A 22913-nucleotide genomic window follows, 5' to 3' on the forward strand; every position below is an offset into this window, starting at 1 on the left:
ACTTCTACATATTTCAAATCCTATGTACTTAAAGTATTAGAATCTCTCATATGTTTAATAGAGAAACTTTATCATGTAACATTTTATCTCTTTAGTAAATGCATTCCAGTTATTTTACTAAGCCTATTCTTTTGAAAAATAACCTTTATAATACTTGGGTTGCTAATGTCACCTCTGGGTATACCTTTAAGTACTATTCTTTTCTCCAACCTACAGATTTAAATCTCCACATAGACACATGCTCTGTCATAAATGAGATGAGAATTTATATTTTTTATGTTTTTTTTTATTTCTTTTATTCAGGCTGCATGGTTCATTCATATTCATAAAATATTATTCAGCATAACATGAAAGTATGTGGTCTTCCAGAGAAAACAGCAAGGAAAAAGATATTTAAACCTCTATAAGGTTTAAGCCCCTGAAATTCATGTTGTGAGGCAACAGTAAAAAAATGCAAGTTAAGCGGTGATAATAATAACTAATGAACCATTTAGACTACATGACACTCTTATTGTAGACTCTTTTAAATAACCAAATACTAAAATAATTCAAGCTTTATGAAAGTAGACTTTGTGCTAGTTCAAAGACCAACAGTTCACATTGAGAGAAAGATTTAGGTATATTTATATTCATTTGTCAAAATTATTTACCAATAATCCTTCGCTAAAAGGAAAAAGCAGAGTAGAGTACAATTTGATAACAAATATAATCTCTTATAATTTCTCTGAAAATTATAGCCTTGTCTCAGACGCAAATGTGGAAAAGTAGGGGAAATAATCAACAAGGATAACTGAACTGTACTTCTGGTTAAACAGATTTAGAAGAATTTATGTTTGGTGTGACTACAAGAAAAAATCAGAAAGGTCATTAAAGTATCAGTTTAAGAATTTACATGTTTTTGCAACTCGACCTTTGGACTTCAGGTGGAAAGATGACGTTTTGCCCTCTTCACCTTCACTTCTCATTCTCCACCTAGGTCAATTTAATATTCTCAGAGTCAGAAAAGCTCTTTCAGCTCATCTGCAGAGTGTCTCTTGAAAAAATAAATTGCTTATCTAATGGAGGGGCAAGATATAGCAGTTTTAGAGAATGTGCAACTGTGGATTAGCATGTAAAGAAATTACAAGAAGGACAACTAAAATGTTGATCTACAGTTACAATGCAAGTTATATTTGAAGACTTCAACATCAGTTTTGATTTGCACCCAAATATTTTATTCAAGTACCTCTACCAAAAGCAAGAAAAATAAATAAATAAATAAAAACAAAAAATGGAATTAATGATTTGAGTTCACTTACTGTCAATATAATGAAATGATGACATTTACTTTTAATAACCCACAAAGCCTTCAGATACTAATTTAGCAGTGAAAGCTTCACAATGCTCATCAGAGACAAAACTTATGATCTGGCAAGACAGACAGAAGTCATTGTTATCTAGTTAAAAGCTAAGTCTAGTTAGACAGTAGATAAAAGGGGGTTTTGTTCAGTAGTTTTTGTTTCATCAAGCCAGAACAGATATGTCTTGGACATTTCTAAGCTAATTAAACTCATGACAAGACGCTAGCTCATCTGTGTCTCAAAATTCCAAGTTTGACAGGCAGCCACCTTAACTTGTGGCCAAAGCAGTCAGTTCAAATAAAAATAGCTTTGCTGTGTCCCAGATGTTCTTTGCTGCCCGTTCCTTTGGGGCTGTGTTGAATCTGGCTTTGATGGATTACTGGCTGCTGTGTTTGACAACGCCTGTTGCCTCCGTCTCTTCCTTCTGTCTGTTCACGGAGGTCAGTTTTAGCATTGCTCCACAAATGGCATCTTGAGTTCTGTCACCAACCTAGAAAGGGTGTGATCTGTGCTTTGTAACCCGAATGCACATTGAAAGGTAAAACCTGATTGGATAACGGGTCTTTGTCAACTTCTTTTTTAAAGTCTTGCAGCAGATTTTCATTGAGGTTTGTATTAAGGTCTAGCTCCAGAACCATATCAAATTAAAGGGAAGCAACGCATGGGATAACTAAAAATGGGATTTATTGAACAAAATCATAACTGGTTGGAGAGGAGAGGGAGAAAAGGGAGACAGTGGCAGAGAGATGGAAAGAATGGTCTGGTGTAGTGAGAAGGAACGGTGCATCTTAAGCTGAAGCTGAAGTTATTCTGGGGACACTGGCCAGCTGCCTCCCCTTCCAATCACTACCAATTAGAAGCTCTAGAACAGGGATGTGAAAGACCCAGAGGAAAAGCCTTGAGCCGTAACATCTGCTAGATGACTTAAATGTTACATAAATTTACACTTACTTTTTTGTTTCATTGCAGCTCTGCCTGTATGATTACTGTCTTCTTACTGGAAGGTGAACTTTTCCACAGTCTCAAGTCCTTTACACACATTTTATTCTGTGATTACTCCTGTTTTTGGCTCCATTCAAGATGCTGCCACTATAAATATGTTTTGAAAGAACTCATAAACTGGCCATGTTTTAATCATGAATATTTTAGGACTCAATGTTCACTTCAACCCATATAATGTCTTACACTTACTGCTTATTTCATCTAATTAAGCTGTCCAGTAGCCACCTACTTGGATATCTCTGTGCACTCTTAAAGGTCGTTCACTGCTGTGCAATGCTATGTTGGATTCAACCACATCATCCTCTGGGATTTTACTTGGTCTTTGTTTTGCCAGCCGTGCATAACTGTCCTCATGTGACCGACTACTTCCTGGTACTGGATGTTTTTATAATCAGTTGACTTCTCTGTTTGCACTGACATTAGGTTAAAAGAAAAAGTAAAACATGAACTTGAAAATCTTTTTAATACATTTTTGCTTTGCAAAAGGGTAAAACTTTTCACACTCTGCAGCTTAGCCGTTGATTAAAAAGAATAGTTGAACTATCTTTAGTTAGCAGCAGTGTAATAATCACTAATCTGAACAAACAGCAGCTCCCCCGCTTCTCTCATCCCCCACAATCTGCCAGTGTTTATTGTGCAAGAGGTGTGTGACATCCCACCTAAGTCTTCATGTCAGTGTAGATATATATGATGACGGGAAGCATCTTAGCACTTGAGGACTGCTGGATAAAAGTGAGTTTTGATTTGTCCATTCTGTTTCCACATGACAGCAGAGTCTGATATATCCTTATGACACAGACTCTGGGTCAACAGAGTGAAGAGACAATACAAAAAAAAAAAAACTCACTGTGTGTAAATTAGTTTTTAATCAAAGTTTCAATGTACCTCTAAAGATTCCTAACAGCAGAAACCTTCCATTTGTTCTTTGGGAGGACAAAGGACACACACACACACACACCCACGCACACGCACACACACACACACACATATATAGATATACATATGTGTTATTTTCAAAAGGTAGTTTTAATCTGACAACCAAGATTCATTGAGAATCTTGGTTGTATGTTCTAATTTACTGAATGCAACTGTATATAATTTTCAAATCAAAGCACATTCCCGACAGAAAAGGCAACACTGGTATTAGTACTTGCGTCTTGACAGAATATTTTAAAGCAAGCAGAGCATTATTGTTTTTCCAGAGATGAGTGACGAATGTTAGCTTGAAGTTCACACACAGAAATCCTGGTGCCCCCATTTGAGTCAGCTGATATGTGAGGATATAGAGCCCAAGGCACCACATGTCTGCAGAGTTATAAGATTGCAGACTGGCTCGTGAGCCTCTTTTATTATCTTACACCATGCTGTCCCTTAAGAAAGGATAACAGTTAATTACAAAAGGATGTTGTGATGGGGGTATTTAAAGATTATTGGTGATTCCAGTTTGCTTGAAAATGGCACATAGTAAGCTTTTAACTTTGTTTTTTTGTTTTTTTGTTTTCAACAGAAATGCCTGCTTTGAATTTCAGTTGCTTTTCACAATATATTCTTTAGGGTTTTAGAAAGTAATTATAGGAAATTCTATTAAAATAGATGTCATTGTGTAGTAGAAAAGTAAAAACTTGGAACCTATTTAATAAGATATCCATGTCCTTGCACTAATTTTATCAAGTCCTTTATTCTGAAATGTTTAGAATCTGTTAAAGATAGTTATTGGTTCATCAAGTCTCACTATGAATCTATCACTTTTAACAAGAGTTTCAACAGAGGTTGAGATTATGGCTGTAAGTTTTATTGGGTGGATTTTACATTGAGTTTGGGCAGAAAACTGTAAGTCAGATCTGTTCTGTCTTTGCCATCAGCCTGCTGTGTTGCATTAGTCACTTGATTCAGGGTAATGGCTTCCTAGATTTGTGAAATGGCACCCACTTTAGAAATGGCACCCACTTTAGTGTTGTCTTCCTGCTGAAAGAAAACCTCCATCCTGCAACTTTATTTAAAAAAACAGGTTTAACAAAACCTGGATAGAAGACAGAAATTCTAAAAAACCTATTGGGGTCTGTGAAGTATATTGTTTTTGTTTTCAAAACAGGTGATGTCAATCAGATAACTCAACTCTGAGTCAATTTAGCTCTAAGTGAAGCATGAGCATATACAAAGTGTTGATGACAGACCAGTCTTGGAGATGCTTTTGCCTATTTTTGTTTTTTCTTTCTCACATTTTCTCACAACAGAAAGATCAGAGTTACTCTCTGTAACTTGTAAAATGGAAACAGAGAAATAATGGTGTGCCTTGGGAGAAAGGCTGACAGAGGTGGAGATTGGTGCCATCTTAGTCCAAGCATCCTCCGTTATTTAAGCAAATTGTGTGATCTGTGAGAAAACTCTAATTACCTTAATTTGCTCTGCTCAAGTCAATCAAATAATTTTTTTAACACTAGGCAGCAATGTAGAACAGTAGCTCTCTAGTGTCACTAATTAGTATTTGGACAATGAGGAGTTATAAATAGGATTATGTGAACTTTTCAAAGTGGCATGCCTGCTGTAATAAATATTGCATAGTATCCATTTGAATACAATAAATGACCAATTTCTGTGCTCCTTTTACAGAATAAACGTTAAAAGGAGCATTGAAGGTCATGTAGGTTTTAAAGCAGGATTATTCCTAACAAAACAATTTTGAGGGCACGCCTTTATCTAATTCCAGCAAAACAGCTGCAGCGCTGTTTTGCTGGAATTAGATAAAGGGGCCATCTGCCCTGCCCTGGACTGCATGAACACCAAATAAATATTTGAGTTTTTAATCCTTATTTTAAAGACACTCTAATGCAAACTTTTGAGCGCTGAGTCATATTTACTTTCTGCAATTTTTATTTCAGTCTGTTTGACAAGTAGTTATTCTATGAATGGCACACTAAAGCCCACAGAGAATCCACCCCTGTTGGTTCTACCACTACCGTTCAAGATGTTGGTTTAATTCCAGATGCATCCGTTTTCTGGGATTATCCGCCCCTTTTGCAAGCTTGACACAAGATATATTTGACCAGCTTAAAAGAAGATAATTTAAAACAAGCTCAATAATTTCCATTTCCATGATTTATTTGTTTCCTTTTCTTTCTCTCTTTCTACCAAAAACTGGATGGCAAAAGTCTTGTGCCTTATGGTCTCAGTTTTCCTTTTTTGTAGGTCAATTTTGTTTACAAACACTTTGAGAATGTGTTCTTGAATTATTCTAATATTACCATCATATTACTGAAAATAGGTAATAGGTAAATAGATAAAGAAAAAAGGCAATTGTTTATGACAATAATTTATGAGACAATTTAATGTCCAACAAAATTTGCAATTGTGACAGGCTTACTCATGTAATGTTGATCAAAATGTAATATAACCATCTCTGTCGAATTGTATTGAGCTCCACAATATTTCAGTTTGTCATATGAAACTTAACACCCAAAACCAGTTGTCACAAGATGTCAAGCATAATTCAAAATGTTTGCATTGGACTTTTTTTTTTTTTTTTTTTCAAAATCTGTCCTGAATTGATCATTTTCTCCCAGGTGAATCCTTAGTGTTTTACTAATGTCACAAATAATTTGAGAAATGTATTAAAGCAACTGAGAAAATCTGTAAATGAGCTAATTATGTATTTGATTAACAAGTACCTCACAATGCTAAGTGTAAAAAAAGTATTTTGGAACTGTTTGTGCAATACAAAATCTAATAAAATATTCATTCTCATCTGTGGATACTCTCACACATTTATAGTTTTTAGTTATTATATCTATATTGGATGTGATTGGTCTTGATCTCAATGACTTTTAAGCTGGTTGAACAAAGAAAGTTAAATACAAAACAGATTTCGGGGAGTAGAGAGTATTGGAGTCTTCAGTCTCAGTACTTAATTTTAAATATTTGGCAATATCAATATTTTCTCATGAAGTGAACTTTTGTGTACACATGCTGTGTTTGTTTCATTGCTGACTTCATGGGGCAAATATGAAAGAAAAACACAGGACTCTCAGGTTTAGGGTCATATGCTGCTATTTTAGTCAGATTTACATTCATACTTTCACTAGACCACAGCAATACCTTAATTTTTGTTTTCTTAACCCTCTGAAGCATGACATATTGACTATACAGACTTCCATGAGTGGGTCTTTTTGGACCCATGTTTGAATCAATGTGTGTTCTTGCTATTTTTGTCATTTTGATTCAAAATAATGTTTAACATAATACTTTCTGCTGTTTTATTTCACACAAGAATTATTTCATGTTTGAAATATTAAAATTTTTCACTTTTTTAAGCATTTTCAGAACAATTTGTGACAATTTCTAGAATATTTTTAAAACAAAGAGACAACAGCAATTTTACAACAACAATGTTGGCACAATGTCAATGTCCATTATGTGTGTGTGAGTGTGTGCGTGTGGGCGGGGGGCAGTATAGATTACTGTCTGTACTTTACTGTGCTCTGTGTAACATGCATGTGAGTGTGTGTGTGCATGTATGTGCATCCATCCATCCATCCATCCATCCATCCATCCATCCATCCATCCATCCATCCATCCATCCATCCATCCATCCATCCATCCATCCATCCATCCATCCATCCATCCATCCATCCATCCATCCATCCATCTACTTTCACTTATTCGGGGTCAGGTCACAGGGTAGCAGCTTAAGTAGCAATGCCCAGACTTCCCTCTCCCCAGCCACTTGTTCTCTCCAAGAAAATCTTAAGGCACTTTGAGGGTTGCTGAGACACATAGTCCTTCCAGCATGTTCTGGGTCTTTCTTGGGCCTTCTCCTGATGTTGTGCCCAGAACACCTCACCAGAAAGGCGTCCAAGAGGGACCTAATCAGATGCCAGAGTCACCTCACCTGGCTCCTTTTGACCTGAAGGAGCAGCGTCTCAAATCTGAGTCCTTCCTGGATATCTAAACTTTTCACCCTATCTCTAAGAATAGTTCTTGAGAACTAAAGAACAGTACACCCCAAGTACAAATTATACACCCTAAGTACAAATGATTTTTACTAGAAATGTAGTTTGTATTCATGTTCACACCCATGTAAGCATACAACAGGACCTGATAGTCATTGCCAAGTTTTGGCTCTGTTTGTTTAAGAGGAAGGATATTGTTAAAGAGAAGCATACTATTTTTCTGATTGGCTGACGTGTTTTTCTTTCTTTTTTTTTTCTCGTCCATCATTATAAAAAAGGATGGAGGAGTAAAAAAGGTGCTCACACATAACTAATCAACAGGTGAGCACATACTGAATCAATCAGCATTTGTGTGACTTAGATAATATAACTGTTGAACCCTTAAACTAAAACCATTTCTTTTCTTTTTCAGCCATGGGGATCCTTGTGCTGTTTTGTGTTGTGGGAGCTTTATTGAGTTGTAAGTACATAAGTACAACTAGTATTTTGTCGATTTCTATTACTGTGTAATTTAATTTGGCTGAAATTAGAGTGTAATTCATATCACAGTTTTTACAGCAAAGTTTTGATTGAATATGACATAGTTTTTTTTACACTGTTCGTTTATTGAGTGATGCTTAGAAGTATTCAATGAACTAATGGTTCTTCAAAATATATCAATCTATTTCATAAAAAGTGACCATTTCTTTTAAAAATGTGATTCTTTTTCAGCAGCCGTCTCTTTGGTTTCTCAAATAGTACAATGTTTCTTTTTTCTTTGATATCTATCTATCTATCTATCTATCTATCTATCTATCTATCTATCTATCTATCTATCTATCTATCTATCTATCTATCTATCTATCTATCTATCTATCTATCTATCTATCTATCTATATATCTATCTATCTATCTATCTATCTATCTATCTATCTATCTATATATCTATCTATCTATCTATCTATACATCTATATATATATATATATATATATATATATATATATATACATATATATATATATATATATATAATTATTTTCATGCATAATTGTCTCTCTGTGAATCCTTTGATCATTGTGATGTCAATAGTCTCATTAATTTTCTAATGCTTTTATCACATAATTTTAACACACAAAACCCTGTGAAACTCAGTTGTGTATAGCTTATTGTTTTTTTGAAACAACTTGAAAAAGCTTTGACATTAAAGTTTTTTTTTTTCATTTTTTTTACCCATTTTTATCCCAAATCATTCAGGTCCATCTCATGCTCTCTGGACAGGAAGGGAGTTTGTTCTATCATTTATGGAGAATTATGCACCAGGCTATGACAGTCCTCGTTTTCAGCTGTATATCACAGCTGTTCAAGCCAACACCAAAGTGACTGTCCAGGTGCCTCTCTTGAAGTTCAAAGAGGAAAAAAGCCTTAAATCTGGGGAAAGGGTCACTTTCAATGTCCCGACTGGTGTTGAGATGTACAACAGTGAAAAATCCTACAAAACTGTACAGGTTGAAGCTTCAGCAGATGTGTCTGTAACCTCCTTCAATTGTAAGCTCTTCACAGCTGACACCTCTGTCATATATCCAACTAATGCATGGGGGAAAGAATATTTCATCCTCACTCCTCCCAGTGGTCCCTACAGCACTAGCAAAGAGTTTGCTGTGACAAATGGCAAAGATAAAAACCAGGTGGAGATATTCCCTGAAGCATTAATCACCTTTCAGGGACGTGTCTTCCAAAAAGGCAATAAGTTGGTTATAGATCTTGAGCCATATCAGAGTGTTCAGCTTCAGAGCAAATACGACTTGTCTGGTACTCAAGTTTCTTCCCAGCATCCTGTTGCTGTGTTCTCAGGACACACTTGCTTCCTTTATTTCTCTAAATGCAACCACGTTTATGAGCAGCTTTTACCAGTGAGCAGTTGGGGAACCAGCTTCATCTTATCTGCTCTGAGCTTCCAGAAGAATTATGACTCTGTTTATCTCCAGGCCTCTCAAGTAACCCAAGTCAGCATTAATGATGGTAAAGGCAAGAATGCCTTTCATCTCTCCAGAGGCAAGGTGAAGGAGATCAGATTAAAGCACCCCGAAACACTCTTTATTCAGTCTGACCATGGCATCCAGGTTCTGATGCTTTTTAACGGCGTTAAATATAGTTGGTTCCAAATTTATGATCCGTTTTTTATGACAATCCTGCCCATAGACCGCTTCTGCTCTTCTTACTCATTAGAAGCTCTTGAAAGTTTTGACAACAAAGCCCTTATTGTTGCAAAAACCAGTGCAACAGCCAGACTTCAATTGGACAACAAAAATTTACCACAAGATGTACAATGGAAAATGGTTGCTGGGACAGATTTTTCGTGGGCAGAGATGTCCTACAAACAAATCTCTGGCAACAGAATCCATACTGTGTCCAGCTCTGGTTCGAGCTTTGGGCTCTACAGCATTGGAGTCAGTCAAATGAATGGCTATGGTTCTGTAGGACACTGCATAGAGGAAGGGAATTCAGGTAAGCTGTAAAAATTAAAGCTGACCAGAAATCCTTTTTCTCAAACATGCCAGATGAATAATTGTAAATGTGTTCTTTTTTTTCTGTAGGCTCTTTATCATGCAGTAGCATTACTTGTAGTCCCAATGAGGTCTGTGAAATGAGTGGTGGGTTTCCATCCTGTGTGGCCAAACCAGTGAAACCACAGCTCGGTACCTGCTGGGCCATGGGAGATCCTCACTATCGTACTTTTGATGGACGGCGTTTTGACTTTATGGGTACCTGCACATATGTCATTGCTAAAAACTGTGAAGGTAACAGCAAACTCCCAACCTTTGAAGTCCTTGCCAAGAATGAGAACAGAGGAAGTCGCAAAGTGTCGTACACTGGTTTGGTCATAGTTAAAGTCTATGATATCACCATCTCAGTAGTTCGGTCTGAAAAAGGTCGTGTAAGGGTAAGGGCTTTTTTATATTTTTTAAACTATGTTATCATGTGTCAGCTATGTTTTGTTAAATTAACATAATTTGTATTTTTTATTGTGCAGATTGACAACAGTTTGTGGTCCTTACCTATTGTCTTGAACAACAACAAACTGAATCTGTTTCAATGTGGCCGCTCTGCAGTTATAGAGACTGACTTTGGCCTCTCTGTCCGTTATGACTGGGATCACAATCTTGTGGTCAGTCTGTCCAGCAGCTTTGCTGGCAAAACCTGCGGACTCTGTGGTAATTTTAACGGCAACCCCGCTGATGATTTTATCACACCCTCTGGCACCCAGGCAGGTGGGGCTGTGGCCTTTGGGAGCAACTGGAAGGTTCCGGGATTGGAGCCTGATCCTAAGTGTATAGATGATTGCGTAGGTGGATGTGACACCTGCAGCAGTTCCTTAATGAATAAGTATGGGAGTAACTCGTATTGTGGACTCATTGAAAAGGAAAACGGTCCATTTAACAAGTGTCATCCAGTCATAGACTTACAAGCTTACCTGGAAAACTGTAAATTTGATTTATGCATGGGAGGTGGCCTTCATCAATTCCTTTGCAAAGCTCTTGAGGCATACACCGAAGCCTGTCAAGATGCTGGAATTCAGGTTGAAGACTGGAGGAAGATGGCAAATTGCCGTAAGTGCCTTAATGCAAAGTATAAGACAAAGTCTATTTGAATGTTCACAATCCATTATTTAAATTACTTTGTCTCTTCACAGCTGCCAAATGTCCAGCAAACAGTCACTATGAGTTCTGTGGAAACGCCTGCCCAGCTACTTGTTCTGACCCAACCGCACCCTCTAAATGCAAACGCCGTTGTGTTGAGACCTGCACCTGTGATAATGGCTTCCTTCTGAGTGGAGACAAGTGTGTGCCTGCTGCACAGTGTGGTTGCACCTATGAGGGTCACTATATTCCTGCTGGGGAAGCATTCTGGGCTGACCAGAAATGCAAGCGTTGGTGTAAATGTGTTCCTGGAAGCAGGCGTGTGGAGTGCCAGGATAAGGGTTGTGGATCAGGGCAGCAATGCAAATTGGTGAATGGGATAAGAAGATGTCAAGCATTGTCCCATAGTACCTGCCATGCCACCGGTGATCCCCATTATTTGACCTTTGATAAGATGAAGTTTGATTTTCAGGGCACATGTGTGTACCAACTTGCTGCACTGTGCTCAAAAGACCCAGAGTTGGTTCCCTTTGAAGTGCTGGTGCAAAATGATCACAGAGGCAGCAAGGTTGTTTCCTATACTAAGTTAGTACAGATTAATGTCTACTCTACCAGCATTGTCATAACAAATACACACAAAGACTTGATTTTGGTAAGATATCCATAAGAATTCTTTGTGAGTTTTGATTCTTGACTTTATTTTATTGCACAAGAGTGCAACTAAACTTTCTTTCGTTTAGGTAAATAACGAGCTAGTTAATCTTCCCATTAATCTCAATGATGGGCAAATATCTGTGCATAAAAGTGGTTGGTATGCTGTTGTCAGCACGGATTTTGGCCTAAAAGTCACTTTTAACTGGCAAAGTGCTGCATTTGTGACATTGCCGAGCAACTACATGGAGGCTGTGTGTGGTCTTTGTGGCAACTACAATGGCAAACCCCAAGATGATCTAACTCCTAAGAATGGCAACAAACCTGTCAAGCCAGCAGACTTTGGTTCAAGTTGGAGAGTGGCTGAAATCCCAGGCTGTGTTGAAGGCTGTAAAGGAGTATGTCCCACTTGTGACATTACGGAGAAGATTCAGTATGAGAAGAAAGATTTTTGTGGGATAATTACAGACCCTAAAGGGCCGTTCCAAGAGTGTCATGCAAAGGTGGATCCAATTGACTACTTTGAGGACTGTGTCTATGATGTGTGCCTGTATAAAGGCAGGAAGGATGTACTTTGCCAGGCTATTACATCATACACATCTGCCTGCCAAGAAGTGGGGGCTAAGGTTAACAGCTGGAGGACTAGTCAGTTCTGTGGTAAGAAATGCATCAACAATAGAAATAATAATTGCAAACTTTTTTGAGTACTTTTTTATGACAACAGCAAATATTTTTATTTCTTTTTTTTGCCATCTGTCCTTTGCTTGCAGCTGTGAAATGTCCCCAAAACAGCCACTATGAAATATGTGCAACTGCGTGTGCTGCAACATGTAGCAGCCTTGCTCCTCCTCAGGGCTGTGAGGATGTCTGTGAGGAGGGTTGTGTCTGTGATGAAGATTACATCCTCAGTGGAAATCTCTGCGTCCCCTTCTCACAGTGTGGATGCGTCCACAATGACCGATACTACAGAATAGGCGAGGTATTTTACCCAAATGGAGAGTGTCAGCTCGAGTGCAAATGCACACAAGATGGAGAGGTAACGAATGACAGTAAATATCCTGTCGCTGGCAAAATTATTCAAATGTACTTTTGTAACTTATTAAGAACCACAAACTTTTTTGAATGTCATCAATATAAAGTAAAAAGAAATTTTGATTTGTAATTTGTAGAAATTTGTAGAACCATGTTTTGCCGCAATTGCAGCTGCAAGCATGTGAGATGATGGGTGGATATTATTTGTGTTGGTCTATCACATATTTGTGATGTTTTGATTTATATTTTCCTCTAGTTACAGCTGCTATGTTAAGTGCTGATTTGGTAATTGACCTTATTGACGTTTATGGTTCTAATGTAACAAAATTCAAAATAATTTCAAAGGGTGAAATATTTATCTAGGCACAGTGAATTAATTTACCTTGCTGGATTTGCAAACACTATTTCATGTGTGTCTTTCAATCAGGTTGAGTGCAAAAAATTCTCATGTGGCCCTAATGAGAAGTGTAAGATAGAGAATGGAGTTCAAAAATGTCACCCAGTTGGTAAAGGTGTTTGCCAAGCTTCTGGTGATCCCCACTACCTTTCATTTGATGGGAGGAAATTTGATTTCCAAGGCACCTGCACGTATATTCTTTCTAAAAGTTGTGGCGTGGAGGGCACCCACCTCAAAGCCTTTTCAGTTCAGGTGGAGAATGTACAATGGGACCAAATGAGGGGAAAGAAAAAGGTTTCTGTCACCAGGCTGGTTGCAATCGAGGTCTATGGCTTCACCCTCATAATGAGAAACAAAATGCTGGGAGTATTGGTAAGTGATGATATTTTTTTCATTATTTGAATGTGTAAAATTGTTTCCACAGTATTAATATTTATAAATCCTGTGTATTTCAGGTTAATGGAGAGTTTAACAACCTTCCTGTCAATCTTAACGATGGAGCAGTTAAGATTTATCAGGAGGGTAGAAATTATGTCATTGTAACAGATTTTGAACTGGTGGTCACATATGATCTGGTCTACCATGTGACGGTCACAGTACCGGGTAATTACCGTGGTAAAGTCTGTGGGCTTTGCGGCAACTTCAACGGAGACAAAAATGATGACTTCCAGATGTCCAACCATCAAGTCACCAATGACGTCAACAAGTTTGGAACATCATGGAAAATCACAATTCCCAATGTAGTGTGTGAAAATGGCTGTGAGGGGGATAAATGCCCAAACTGTGATGCAGCTTACAAAGCTGTGTTTTCAAAGCCCTCTTACTGTGGTATCATCGCAGCAGCCAATGGACCTTTTGCAGCCTGCCACAGTAAAATTGACCCACAGCTGTACTTTGATGACTGTGTGTTTGATTTGTGTGCCTCCAACGGAGAAGGAAATGTGCTTTGTGACAGCATAGCAGCCTATGCTTATAACTGTCACTTGGCAGGAGTGGATGTCAAAAGCTGGAGAACTCCATCCTTCTGCCGTAGGTTTTCTTATTTTCATATTATTGCGTGCTACATAAAAAAATACATATATATTTCTCACATGTTTTTAATTTTAGTTGGTTTTCTTTTTTAGCCATGAATTGCTTCTCCAACAGTCACTATGAAATGTGTGCTGAAACCTGCTCTACTTCCTGTCCTGGCCTCACGGAAATTGTTGAGTGCCCCACTGGCTGTACGGAAGGCTGTGAATGTGACACTGGCTTCCTCTTCAACGGACAGACGTGTGTCAACGAAACTGAATGTGGCTGCTATGAAAACGGAAAAACATACAAAGTACAGTTCAGCAACTCTTTCAGTATATCTGCATAATTATAAAAAAATGGCCTATATGTGAGGTCCATTTGCTCCACACAAAGTGCAAATTTCAGCTATTTACATTAAGATGTAATCTTCAAAAAAGTTTTTTAATCTAAAACTTGTTTTAATTTGCCCTTGAAGGGATTTAAACTCACTATTTTCTTTTTTATTTACCAGCCTGGTATAATCATATATAAAGAGGACTGTAACACAAAGTGCACCTGCAATCCAGCAAAAGGCCTTGTTTGTGAAAAATATTCATGTCCTAAAGACACAAAATGCATGATCAAGAACGGAATCCGGGCATGCCACCACACAGGTAAGATGCAAACACTACAGCATACTTACTGATATAAAGTAATGTGGTGAAGTGGGAAAAAAGTAACAATAATACTTTATTTTTAAAATATAGTTTGAATTTATTGATTACAAATTTATTCAGACCCCTGGAATAATTTATATGTTGAAATTACAACCAGAAATTTTGATGTATGTAGTAGAGACATGATGTGACAGACATAATTGTTGAGTTAATGGAAGTATTGATGGGGCTTACTGCAAGTCAGTCATGAAGTACAACCTGTTAGCAGGGGTGTCAAACTCCAGTCCTCAAGTGCGACTGTCGTACAGTTTTTAGAGGTGCCACAGGTACAAAACACTGGAATGAAATGACTTAATTACCTCTTTTGTGTGTAGATAAGTTCTCCAGGGTCTTGCTAATGACCTAATTATTCTATTTAGCATGGGCACATTTAAAAGTTGCAGGGGAGTGGCCACTGGAGTTTGACACCTCTGTGTTTAAAACATTGGGCTGCTGGACTCTCAACTTTCTACAAAAAAGTTGAGAGTGCAGCAGAGATACAATTAAATGTTTAGATCAAAGCCTACATATGCTTTACCTTAGTCTAGGTAAAGTTGAGATCACAATGTAGCAAAAATTTTATAAGTTTCCAGGAGTATGAATGCTTTTGAAAGCCCCTGGAACTTAAACGTGATTCTCTCTTTCAGATCCCTGCAAAGATGCTAACTGTCGTGTCCAAGAAAACTGTCGTGTGGAGAAGGGCGAGGCTCACTGTGTCCCCAAATTCACTGGCACCTGCTGGGCCTGGGGTGACCCACACTACCACACTTTTGATGGGTACAACTTTGACTTCCAAGGAACCTGCAAATATGTTATCTCCAAAACCTGTGGGACTCTAGACGGTCTTGTTCCATTCACTGTAAACGAAAGGAACGACAACCGAGGCAACACGGCGGTTTCTTATGTCAGGGAGGTTGATGTGCTTGTGTTTGGGTATGCCATAACAATTCGAAAAAACGAAGTTGGTCAAATTATGGTGAGATTTTAGCCTCCTGACTGGTTCACCTGCCAAGTTTCTCTGTGATTGGTATGAGTGTTGTTCTGATATTTGCTTTTCAGGTGGATGGAGAGCTGGTGAATCTTCCTGTTCAGCTGGGTGATGGTGAAGTGACTGTGTTTCAAAGAGGGAACACTGCCGAGCTACAGACAGCTTTTGGTCTAGTTGTCACCTTTGACTGGAACTGGCACATTATCATCAAGCTTCCCAGCAGCTACTATGGCAGTGTCTGTGGCCTGTGCGGCAACTTCAATGGCAACCGTGGAGATGAGCTCCAGAACCCTTCTGGCCAAACTGTCTCTTCAGTGATCGAGTGGGGAAAGAGTTGGCAAACACCTGATCAGGACAAGGACAATCCTTGCTGGGATACATGTGAGAAAAACTGCCCTACCTGTGATGATAACGACAAGAAACTCTACCAGACTCAGGCTTTCTGTGGGGCCCTAACAGCAAAGACAAATAATGTGTTCCAGAAATGTAATGGGAAATTAGACCCGCAGGCCTTCATGAACAGCTGTGTGTATGACATGTGTTTAAATAAAGGAGACAAAAAGATGCTGTGTCAGGCACTAGACTCCTATAATCAACAGTGTCGAGAAGATGGAATAATAATCAATAACTGGAGAAAGACGTTTGACTGTCGTAAGTTTAAAAATTCTTCTGCTGAAGATTGTCGTTAAATATTCAGCATCTTCTCATCCTTCTTTCTGTCTTTGGAACATTTTATTTACATCCAGCCATGAACTGTCAAAGGCACAGCCACTATGAAGAATGTGCCAGCCCCTGTCAGCCATCCTGCCCGTTCCCTGAGGAAAAGCAGAAGTGCAGCGGCACGTGTGTGGAGGCCTGTGTGTGTGACACGGGTTATGTTCTCAGCGCTGGTGTGTGTGTACCTGCTAAAACATGCGGATGCTCATATCAAGGCCGCTACTTCAAGCCAGGCCAGCAGTTCTGGGCTGATGAGACTTGCGGTCGCCTGTGTACGTGTGACACAACTCTGGGCATGGTGACGTGCCGTGACGCCTCCTGCTCTTCCAATGAGAAATGCACCGTAATTGATGGAGAACGTGCCTGCAGGCCCATCAGCTACGGTCTGTGTACAGCCTCGGGTGACCCGCATTATCGTACCTTTGATGGTCGCAAATATGACTTCCAGGGCACATGCGAGTATCAGCTAGCTGGATTGTGCTCCCAGCACGCGGGGCTGGTGCCCTTCAATGTGACTGTGCAGAATGACAACCGGGGAAGCAAGGCAGTGTCCTACACCAAGACTGTCAAGATTTCCATTCATGGCGCCACTCTCATCATCAGCAAAGAGTATCCCTACAAGGTCTTGGTGAGTACTGATGATGTGGTATGAATAATATAGCATGTGGATGTTGGATTAATAGCAACAGGAGTAATCTGCTTTTCTGCCCATTTGTGGAGGGATAAGAATTAGGACACAGCTTGCAGATGTTTCACTGAAAATAAAAACCCATCTGATTCGAATGAGTGGATGATAATTTCCTTTGTATCTGTGCTAATTTTCTCATCCCTCATGCTCTACTGTATATATATTTAATCACATATTAAAAATTTAATCCAGACAGTCTTAATTAAACTAAGATTTAACTGCACATTAGAATAGATCAGTGAGGTGTGCAGAATTATTAAATGTATAATCTCCTAAAAATACCCCCACCCACATTCTCTGCTCTTCAGATGAATGGGCAGCTTGCTTTGCTGCCTCTGGATTACAATAATGAACTGACTGTGTTTCAAAGTGGCCGTACAGCTGTATTGGAGACAGGGGCTGGTATCACTGTGAGCTTTGACTGGAGAAGCACAGTGACCATCTCTCTGCCCAGCACTTACCAGGGCATGGTTTGTGGTCTGTGTGGCAACTACAACGGCAAAGCTCAGGATGACCTGGACATGCCTAATGGACAGACTGCCCCTGATGGGACCAGGCTCGGGGAGAGCTGGCAGGTGGGCCTCACACCTGGCTGCTCATCTGTCTGCCAAGGGCCGTGGTGCCAGGCCTGTTCAGACTCGCAGAAGAAAGTCTATCAAGCTACCAAGTACTGTGGTATTATTGCTGATAAGGCAGGGCCCTTCAGAGAGTGTCACAGTCATGTGGACCCCACTCCTTACATGGAGGACTGTGTTTATGATGTTTGTCAGTACCATGGTCATCAAGGCTCAGTTTGTGATGCAGTGGAAGTGTATGTGTCTGAGTGTCAGAGCAGAGGAATCACAATCCACTCCTGGAGATCAAATAAGTTCTGCCGTAAGTTGTGTTTTTTCTTTATCTACTTAAAGGTCTACTTAATTATTTTTACAACATTTCCTGTCTACTTGTGCAGAGGCTTGTAGCTCACAATAATTGTATCAATTTCCACTGAGAAATATCAATTTCCACTGGGAGAACACAAGTTAGATCAACATAGCCAAAACGATGGAAAAAGTTATTGTGCTTTACATGTGTTTCATACATTCAAGACTTTTACATGCCCTGGCTCATAAAATATGGAGCATCCACTTTAAGCATTGTTTTAAGTACGTATGGCTCTTTTATTCTGGGTATTTTTCTTCTGTCCTGCAGCAATGAAGTGCCCTGCTAACAGCCATTACACCCTATGTGCCACGGGTTGCCCAACCACCTGTGCTAGCTTAACCTCTTTCACCACCTGCCACAGGCGCTGTGCAGAAGCCTGTGAGTGTGACCAAGGATATCTACTAAGCGGGGAAACTTGTGTGCCAGTGAGAGAGTGTGGATGCTCTTATGATGGTCAGTACTACAAGAAAGGGGAGGTGTTTTACCCTGAGGACAAGTGCATGGAGAAGTGCACCTGTGGAGAGAATGGGGCTGTAACCTGCCAAAAAGAGAAGTGCCGTATAGGAGAAGTCTGTAAGCTCATCAATGGTGTGAAAGGATGCCATCCCGAGGGTGAAGCAAAGTGTGTGGCTTCTGGTGACCCTCATTACACTTCCTTTGATGGTTGGAGGTTTGACTTCCAGGGTACCTGCATCTATGTGCTGGCAAAAGTTTGCGATGATGACAAAGGTCAGCTCACACCATTTACTGTTACCCAGGGCAACGAGAAGTATGGAAATGGAAAAGTGGCTGTAACCAATTCAGTTGCAGTGACAGTCTATGGTTATGTGATATACGTTCAACAGCGCCTTCCATGGAAAGTCACTGTGAGTTTGAGCATTTTATCCAGTATATTTTTTAGCTTGCCACAGAGTTAGTTTTTTTTTTAATTTTCTCTGGTTTTGTAAAAATCTGTCCACATTTCTCAGAGATTCCAAGGGAAAGTGTTGCAATACCATGTATGTTGTTGAAGAAATATAACTTTAATGATTCCAAAAATCAGAATAAAAAAGATATACTTGGGCTAAAGAGTCAATTTTAAATTAATTTAGAAAAAATATTTACAAAACAAACATGTTATTGTGATATCCTGTACAGAAAAACTGAATAAATGTGTTCCAAAATTTTTCTTTTTGTTAAGCTTTCTTGAGTTTTTTAAGTTTGCCTTTGGACAGAATTTGCAAGTGTAGCGGAAAATTTATCTTTTAAAAATATAAAGTGTTTATGAGGACAGGACTTTAGCCTTTTCAGCACAGTCTTCACAATGATCACAATGTTTTCTCTAACTTATGTGTACAGGTGAATGACGAACTGCTTAACCTGCCTCTCTCTCTGGAAGAAGGCAGTCTGACAGTCACTCAAGAAGGTCGCAATATAGTGATCCGAACAGCATTTGGGCTCAAAGTCCTCTACGACACTGTGTATTATGTTGAGGTGGTCGTTCCTTCTACATACCAGGGTAGGATGTGCGGTCTATGCGGCAACTACAACAACAAAGGTAGTGATGATTTTATGCTTCCTGGTGGCAAACAAACTAAAGATGTCACTGAGTTTGGGGAGGCGTGGGTGGTGGATCTTCCTGGATATGTGTGCGGTGGCTGTGGAGGCCAATGTCCTTCATGTGAACCAGCGAAGGCAGCTTTGTATGGAAAGCCAGACTCCTGTGGCATCATCAGTGCGCCTAACGGGCCTTTCAAAGCCTGCCACAGTAAAGTTGATCCTGCCTCATATGTGTCTAATTGTGTGTTCGATGTCTGTGCAACTGATGGCAACAAGGATACACTGTGCGACGGCATACAGGCCTATGCACTGGCCTGTCAGGGTGCAGGAGTTCAAATCCAGCCATGGAGAAGCACTTCCTTCTGCCGTAGGTCACACAATAGCATTTTACCTGCCTGTCCAAGCTACCTACAATTTTCTATTAATAAGCACATTTTGTTTTATTGCAGCTGTTTCTTGCCCTCCACACAGTCACTACGAAGTGTGTGCGGACACCTGCAAAGGGACATGCGCCAGCTTCCTTCAGCAAGTCACTTGCTCTGAAAGCTGTTTTGAAGGATGCCAGTGTGATGCAGGCTTTGTTTCTGATGGCATTCAATGTGTTCCACTTGACAACTGTGGGTGTGTGCACAACAACAAATACCTGACGGTAAACTTTGAGAGAGATTTAACATCTGCCTAAATCTAGTGGATAAGAAATTACTCATATATTTTATTTTTGTGCCAAATTTCACCATTGAATTGGGATTTTACTATCCCTCACTGTGTTTCAGGTGGGTCAAACAATAGTGGACAAAGACTGCAGCTCCAAATGTGAGTGCCAGGCCTCTGGGTTGGTTACATGTGAAAAGCTGCTCTGTACCAATGGAGAGGTCTGTGACGTGAGAGACGGGGTCAGAGGTTGTCATGCCATACAGGGCCACTGCAGTATCAGTCCGGTTGGCGAGCTGAACTCCTTTGATGGCATGTCTGGAAAAATAGGAGCACAAGGGGCTTTTGACTTGGCATCTCTTTGTAACGAGACCAGTAATCAGTGGTTCCGTGTGGTTGTGGATGTGAGGCTTTGCAGAAAGAAAGCCCCTCTCGCTGTTGCCACTTTGTATGTGTTCTTTAAGGACACTACTGTAGTAGTAAACAGTGAGCATGTAACCTGGGTGAGTAGTTTAAACCATGAACATTTTAAAGCAGAAACAATTTACTTTCGGGGAGCTTTTTTTTTTTTTAAAACATCTTTTCCTCTTGTTTCCTATTCATTATATTCTCCAGATAAATGGCAGAAAAGTGTCCCTGCCCAGCAAAGTGACAAATGTGTTATCAGTCCAAATCTTAAACAGGAGTGTGGTTATTGAGAGGCCCTCAGGTGTGCAGGTTATCTATTCTATATCACAGAAGGTCACTGTCACTGTTGATGGTAACCTATCTGGTGAAATATGCGGTGCCTGCGGCAACTACAACAATAACTCCAAAGATGACATGAAGACAGCAGATGGGAAAATTACAGGTGATTTCTCAGCTGTGATTGTGTCTTGGAGTGCTGAAGACTTCTCTCGGTGGTGAGTATTTTAAACATTCTGCAACATTTTTGGGGCAAAAGTGTTGTAATATCTGCAGTCCTTTCAGTCAGCGCCTTCCAAAAAAGATTTACTTTTGCTACTACTATTTCATCGGGATTTCATGAGATGAAACAGCACAAGTTAATGCAAATTTTCAAAGCATAACTGAAAAGCGGGTAAAGATATTCTGCGACTGCTGTGAAAAGCAATGCTTCAAAGTATTTGGAAGGGTTCCTAAAAACAAATGCACTCATACTTTTCAGTTTTTTATTTGTATGTCCACTTCATAATGATGTGCTCCTTCTGTTAGTCCATCAATAAAATACCTAAATAAAACATTGAAAACTTGAAGCTGTCACATGAGAAAATGCAAAAGAAAAAAGTTCAAAGAAGAAAATACATTTACAAGTTGCAACATGTTACATGTTTATATCACAGTGCTTCTCACGCTGGCTTTTGTGGTTTGAACAAAATAACTTCACCTTCTCGTTCATTGTCTTTAACCTCTTTAGTTAAGGTGTGCGATCCAATTTTTCCGCTCTATTATCCAAACTTTCAACTTAATTTGACCAGTGAAATAATCAAGCAGAGATCGGTGAGAGAAGGGACGTTGCGACAACTATTCAACCGCTTACTCTCTTAACAGCATGAACGAAACAAGGACTCCACAGAGCCCCTTTTAAAGGAATGAGAGTGTGGTTTTTAATTGCATTTGGCTCAATTTAATTAAGAAATGCTAGAGAATCCCCAATGGTAATTACTGATTAAAAAGCAGGTGAGGCTGACAGGCATGGCCATCAAAAGCTACCAAGCTTGCAATCCAATCTCTGCTTGTCATCCAAGGACACTTAAGACTCATCTGGGTGCAATATTAATTTGAGAACTTGTCTTTAGTTTAGTGTCCTAGCCTCAAGTTAGACCTTTGGAGTTCCCCACCCCCCACCCGTCACTTCCTCTTCTTTAGTTATTTCACCTTCAGAAACATAAGAAAATAACCCAAAGAAGAAGTGCTTGCTCTTACATAAGTGTACGGGAGAATTCAATTCTCAGAAGAACTGCTTGCAGTCTCTGCTGTGCTTGAGTGGAAATAAAATCCCTTCTTCCAATGCCACTTTGACTGCAATTTTCTTTTCCGCTGCAGTGGCCTGTAGAGAAGCTGCTTCTGTTTCGATAGAGGCCACTGGTACACAGGTAAATTATGAACCCATTTCCTGTGGAAAAATGTGAATGAATAAAACAGTTGTGCAGTGTGACGTATATGTGTGTGTTTTTTTTTTCTGTTATACAGGAAGAAGAGAGGTTTCTTTGTTTGCAGCCCTGATTGCCGTACTTCGCCGCTTCCTCCTGATTGTCATTGCAGTTTTTGTTGTTTCCTGGGGATTTGGTTCTCTATTGTTCTCTTTGCTGTTATTGAACCAAATGGCTTACTCTTGTGCAACATCGCCATCTAGTGGAAGTTAAAAAAAGAAACGCTATACCTGGTTTGGTAAACTTTCCCAATCTTTTGCAAATGTGTAATCCTACCTAATCACTGAATAAATATATACCTGATTACAATCTGTACCCAAGTTATTTGTTTCATGTATTCAAAACATGCTGCATACAAACACACAGAAGACATTGTGCTTTGCAAAAGTAATCACATCCTGTAACCCTTTTCAATTTTTTCACATTAAAATCAAGACGAACAAATTAGTGATTGTATGAAATGGAAAGAAAATTAAAGGAGTTAAACTTTGGTCTGCAATTATAATCAATTCATTTACTCTCCTAAAATAATATAAAGGCATAACCAATTGGCTTAAGAAA

At 39.3% G+C, this 22913-nt stretch overlaps 1 protein-coding gene across 1 annotated transcript; it reads left to right on the forward strand.

Moving 5' to 3' along the window:
- Nucleotides 1–7695: 7695 nt before the first annotated feature.
- On the forward strand, nt 7696–22661 carry LOC129371458 (IgGFc-binding protein). The gene is made up of 22 exons (XM_055048052.1): nt 7696–7748; nt 8523–9773; nt 9863–10209; nt 10300–10876; nt 10960–11558; nt 11647–12214; nt 12328–12593; nt 13017–13358; nt 13442–14015; nt 14111–14310; nt 14512–14653; nt 15343–15671; nt 15755–16334; nt 16430–17028; nt 17397–17964; nt 18280–18878; nt 19351–19918; nt 20001–20200; nt 20325–20705; nt 20818–21104; nt 22246–22295; nt 22393–22661. The coding sequence occupies exons 1-21, from the start codon at nt 7703–7705 to the stop codon at nt 22253–22255; spliced, it is 9033 nt and encodes a 3010-aa protein (XP_054904027.1). The 5' UTR covers nt 7696–7702; the 3' UTR covers nt 22256–22295; nt 22393–22661.
- Nucleotides 22662–22913: the final 252 nt, after the last annotated feature.

This window comes from Poeciliopsis prolifica, unplaced genomic scaffold (assembly GCF_027474105.1).
Source record: "Poeciliopsis prolifica strain line A6 unplaced genomic scaffold, Auburn_PproV2 SCAFFOLD026, whole genome shotgun sequence".
Classification (NCBI taxonomy): Eukaryota; Metazoa; Chordata; class Actinopteri; order Cyprinodontiformes; family Poeciliidae; genus Poeciliopsis; species Poeciliopsis prolifica.

Coding starts and splice junctions, on each gene's coding strand:
- LOC129371458 (XM_055048052.1), top strand. CDS start 7,703: ATGGGGATCCTTGTGCTGTTTTGTGTTGTGGGAGCTTTATTGAGTT. Junction 12,594..13,016: donor AATGCACACAAGATGGAGAG/GTAACGAATGAC, acceptor TCTTTCAATCAG/GTTGAGTGCAAAAAATTCTC. Junction 14,311..14,511: donor AAAACGGAAAAACATACAAA/GTACAGTTCAGC, acceptor TTTATTTACCAG/CCTGGTATAATCATATATAA.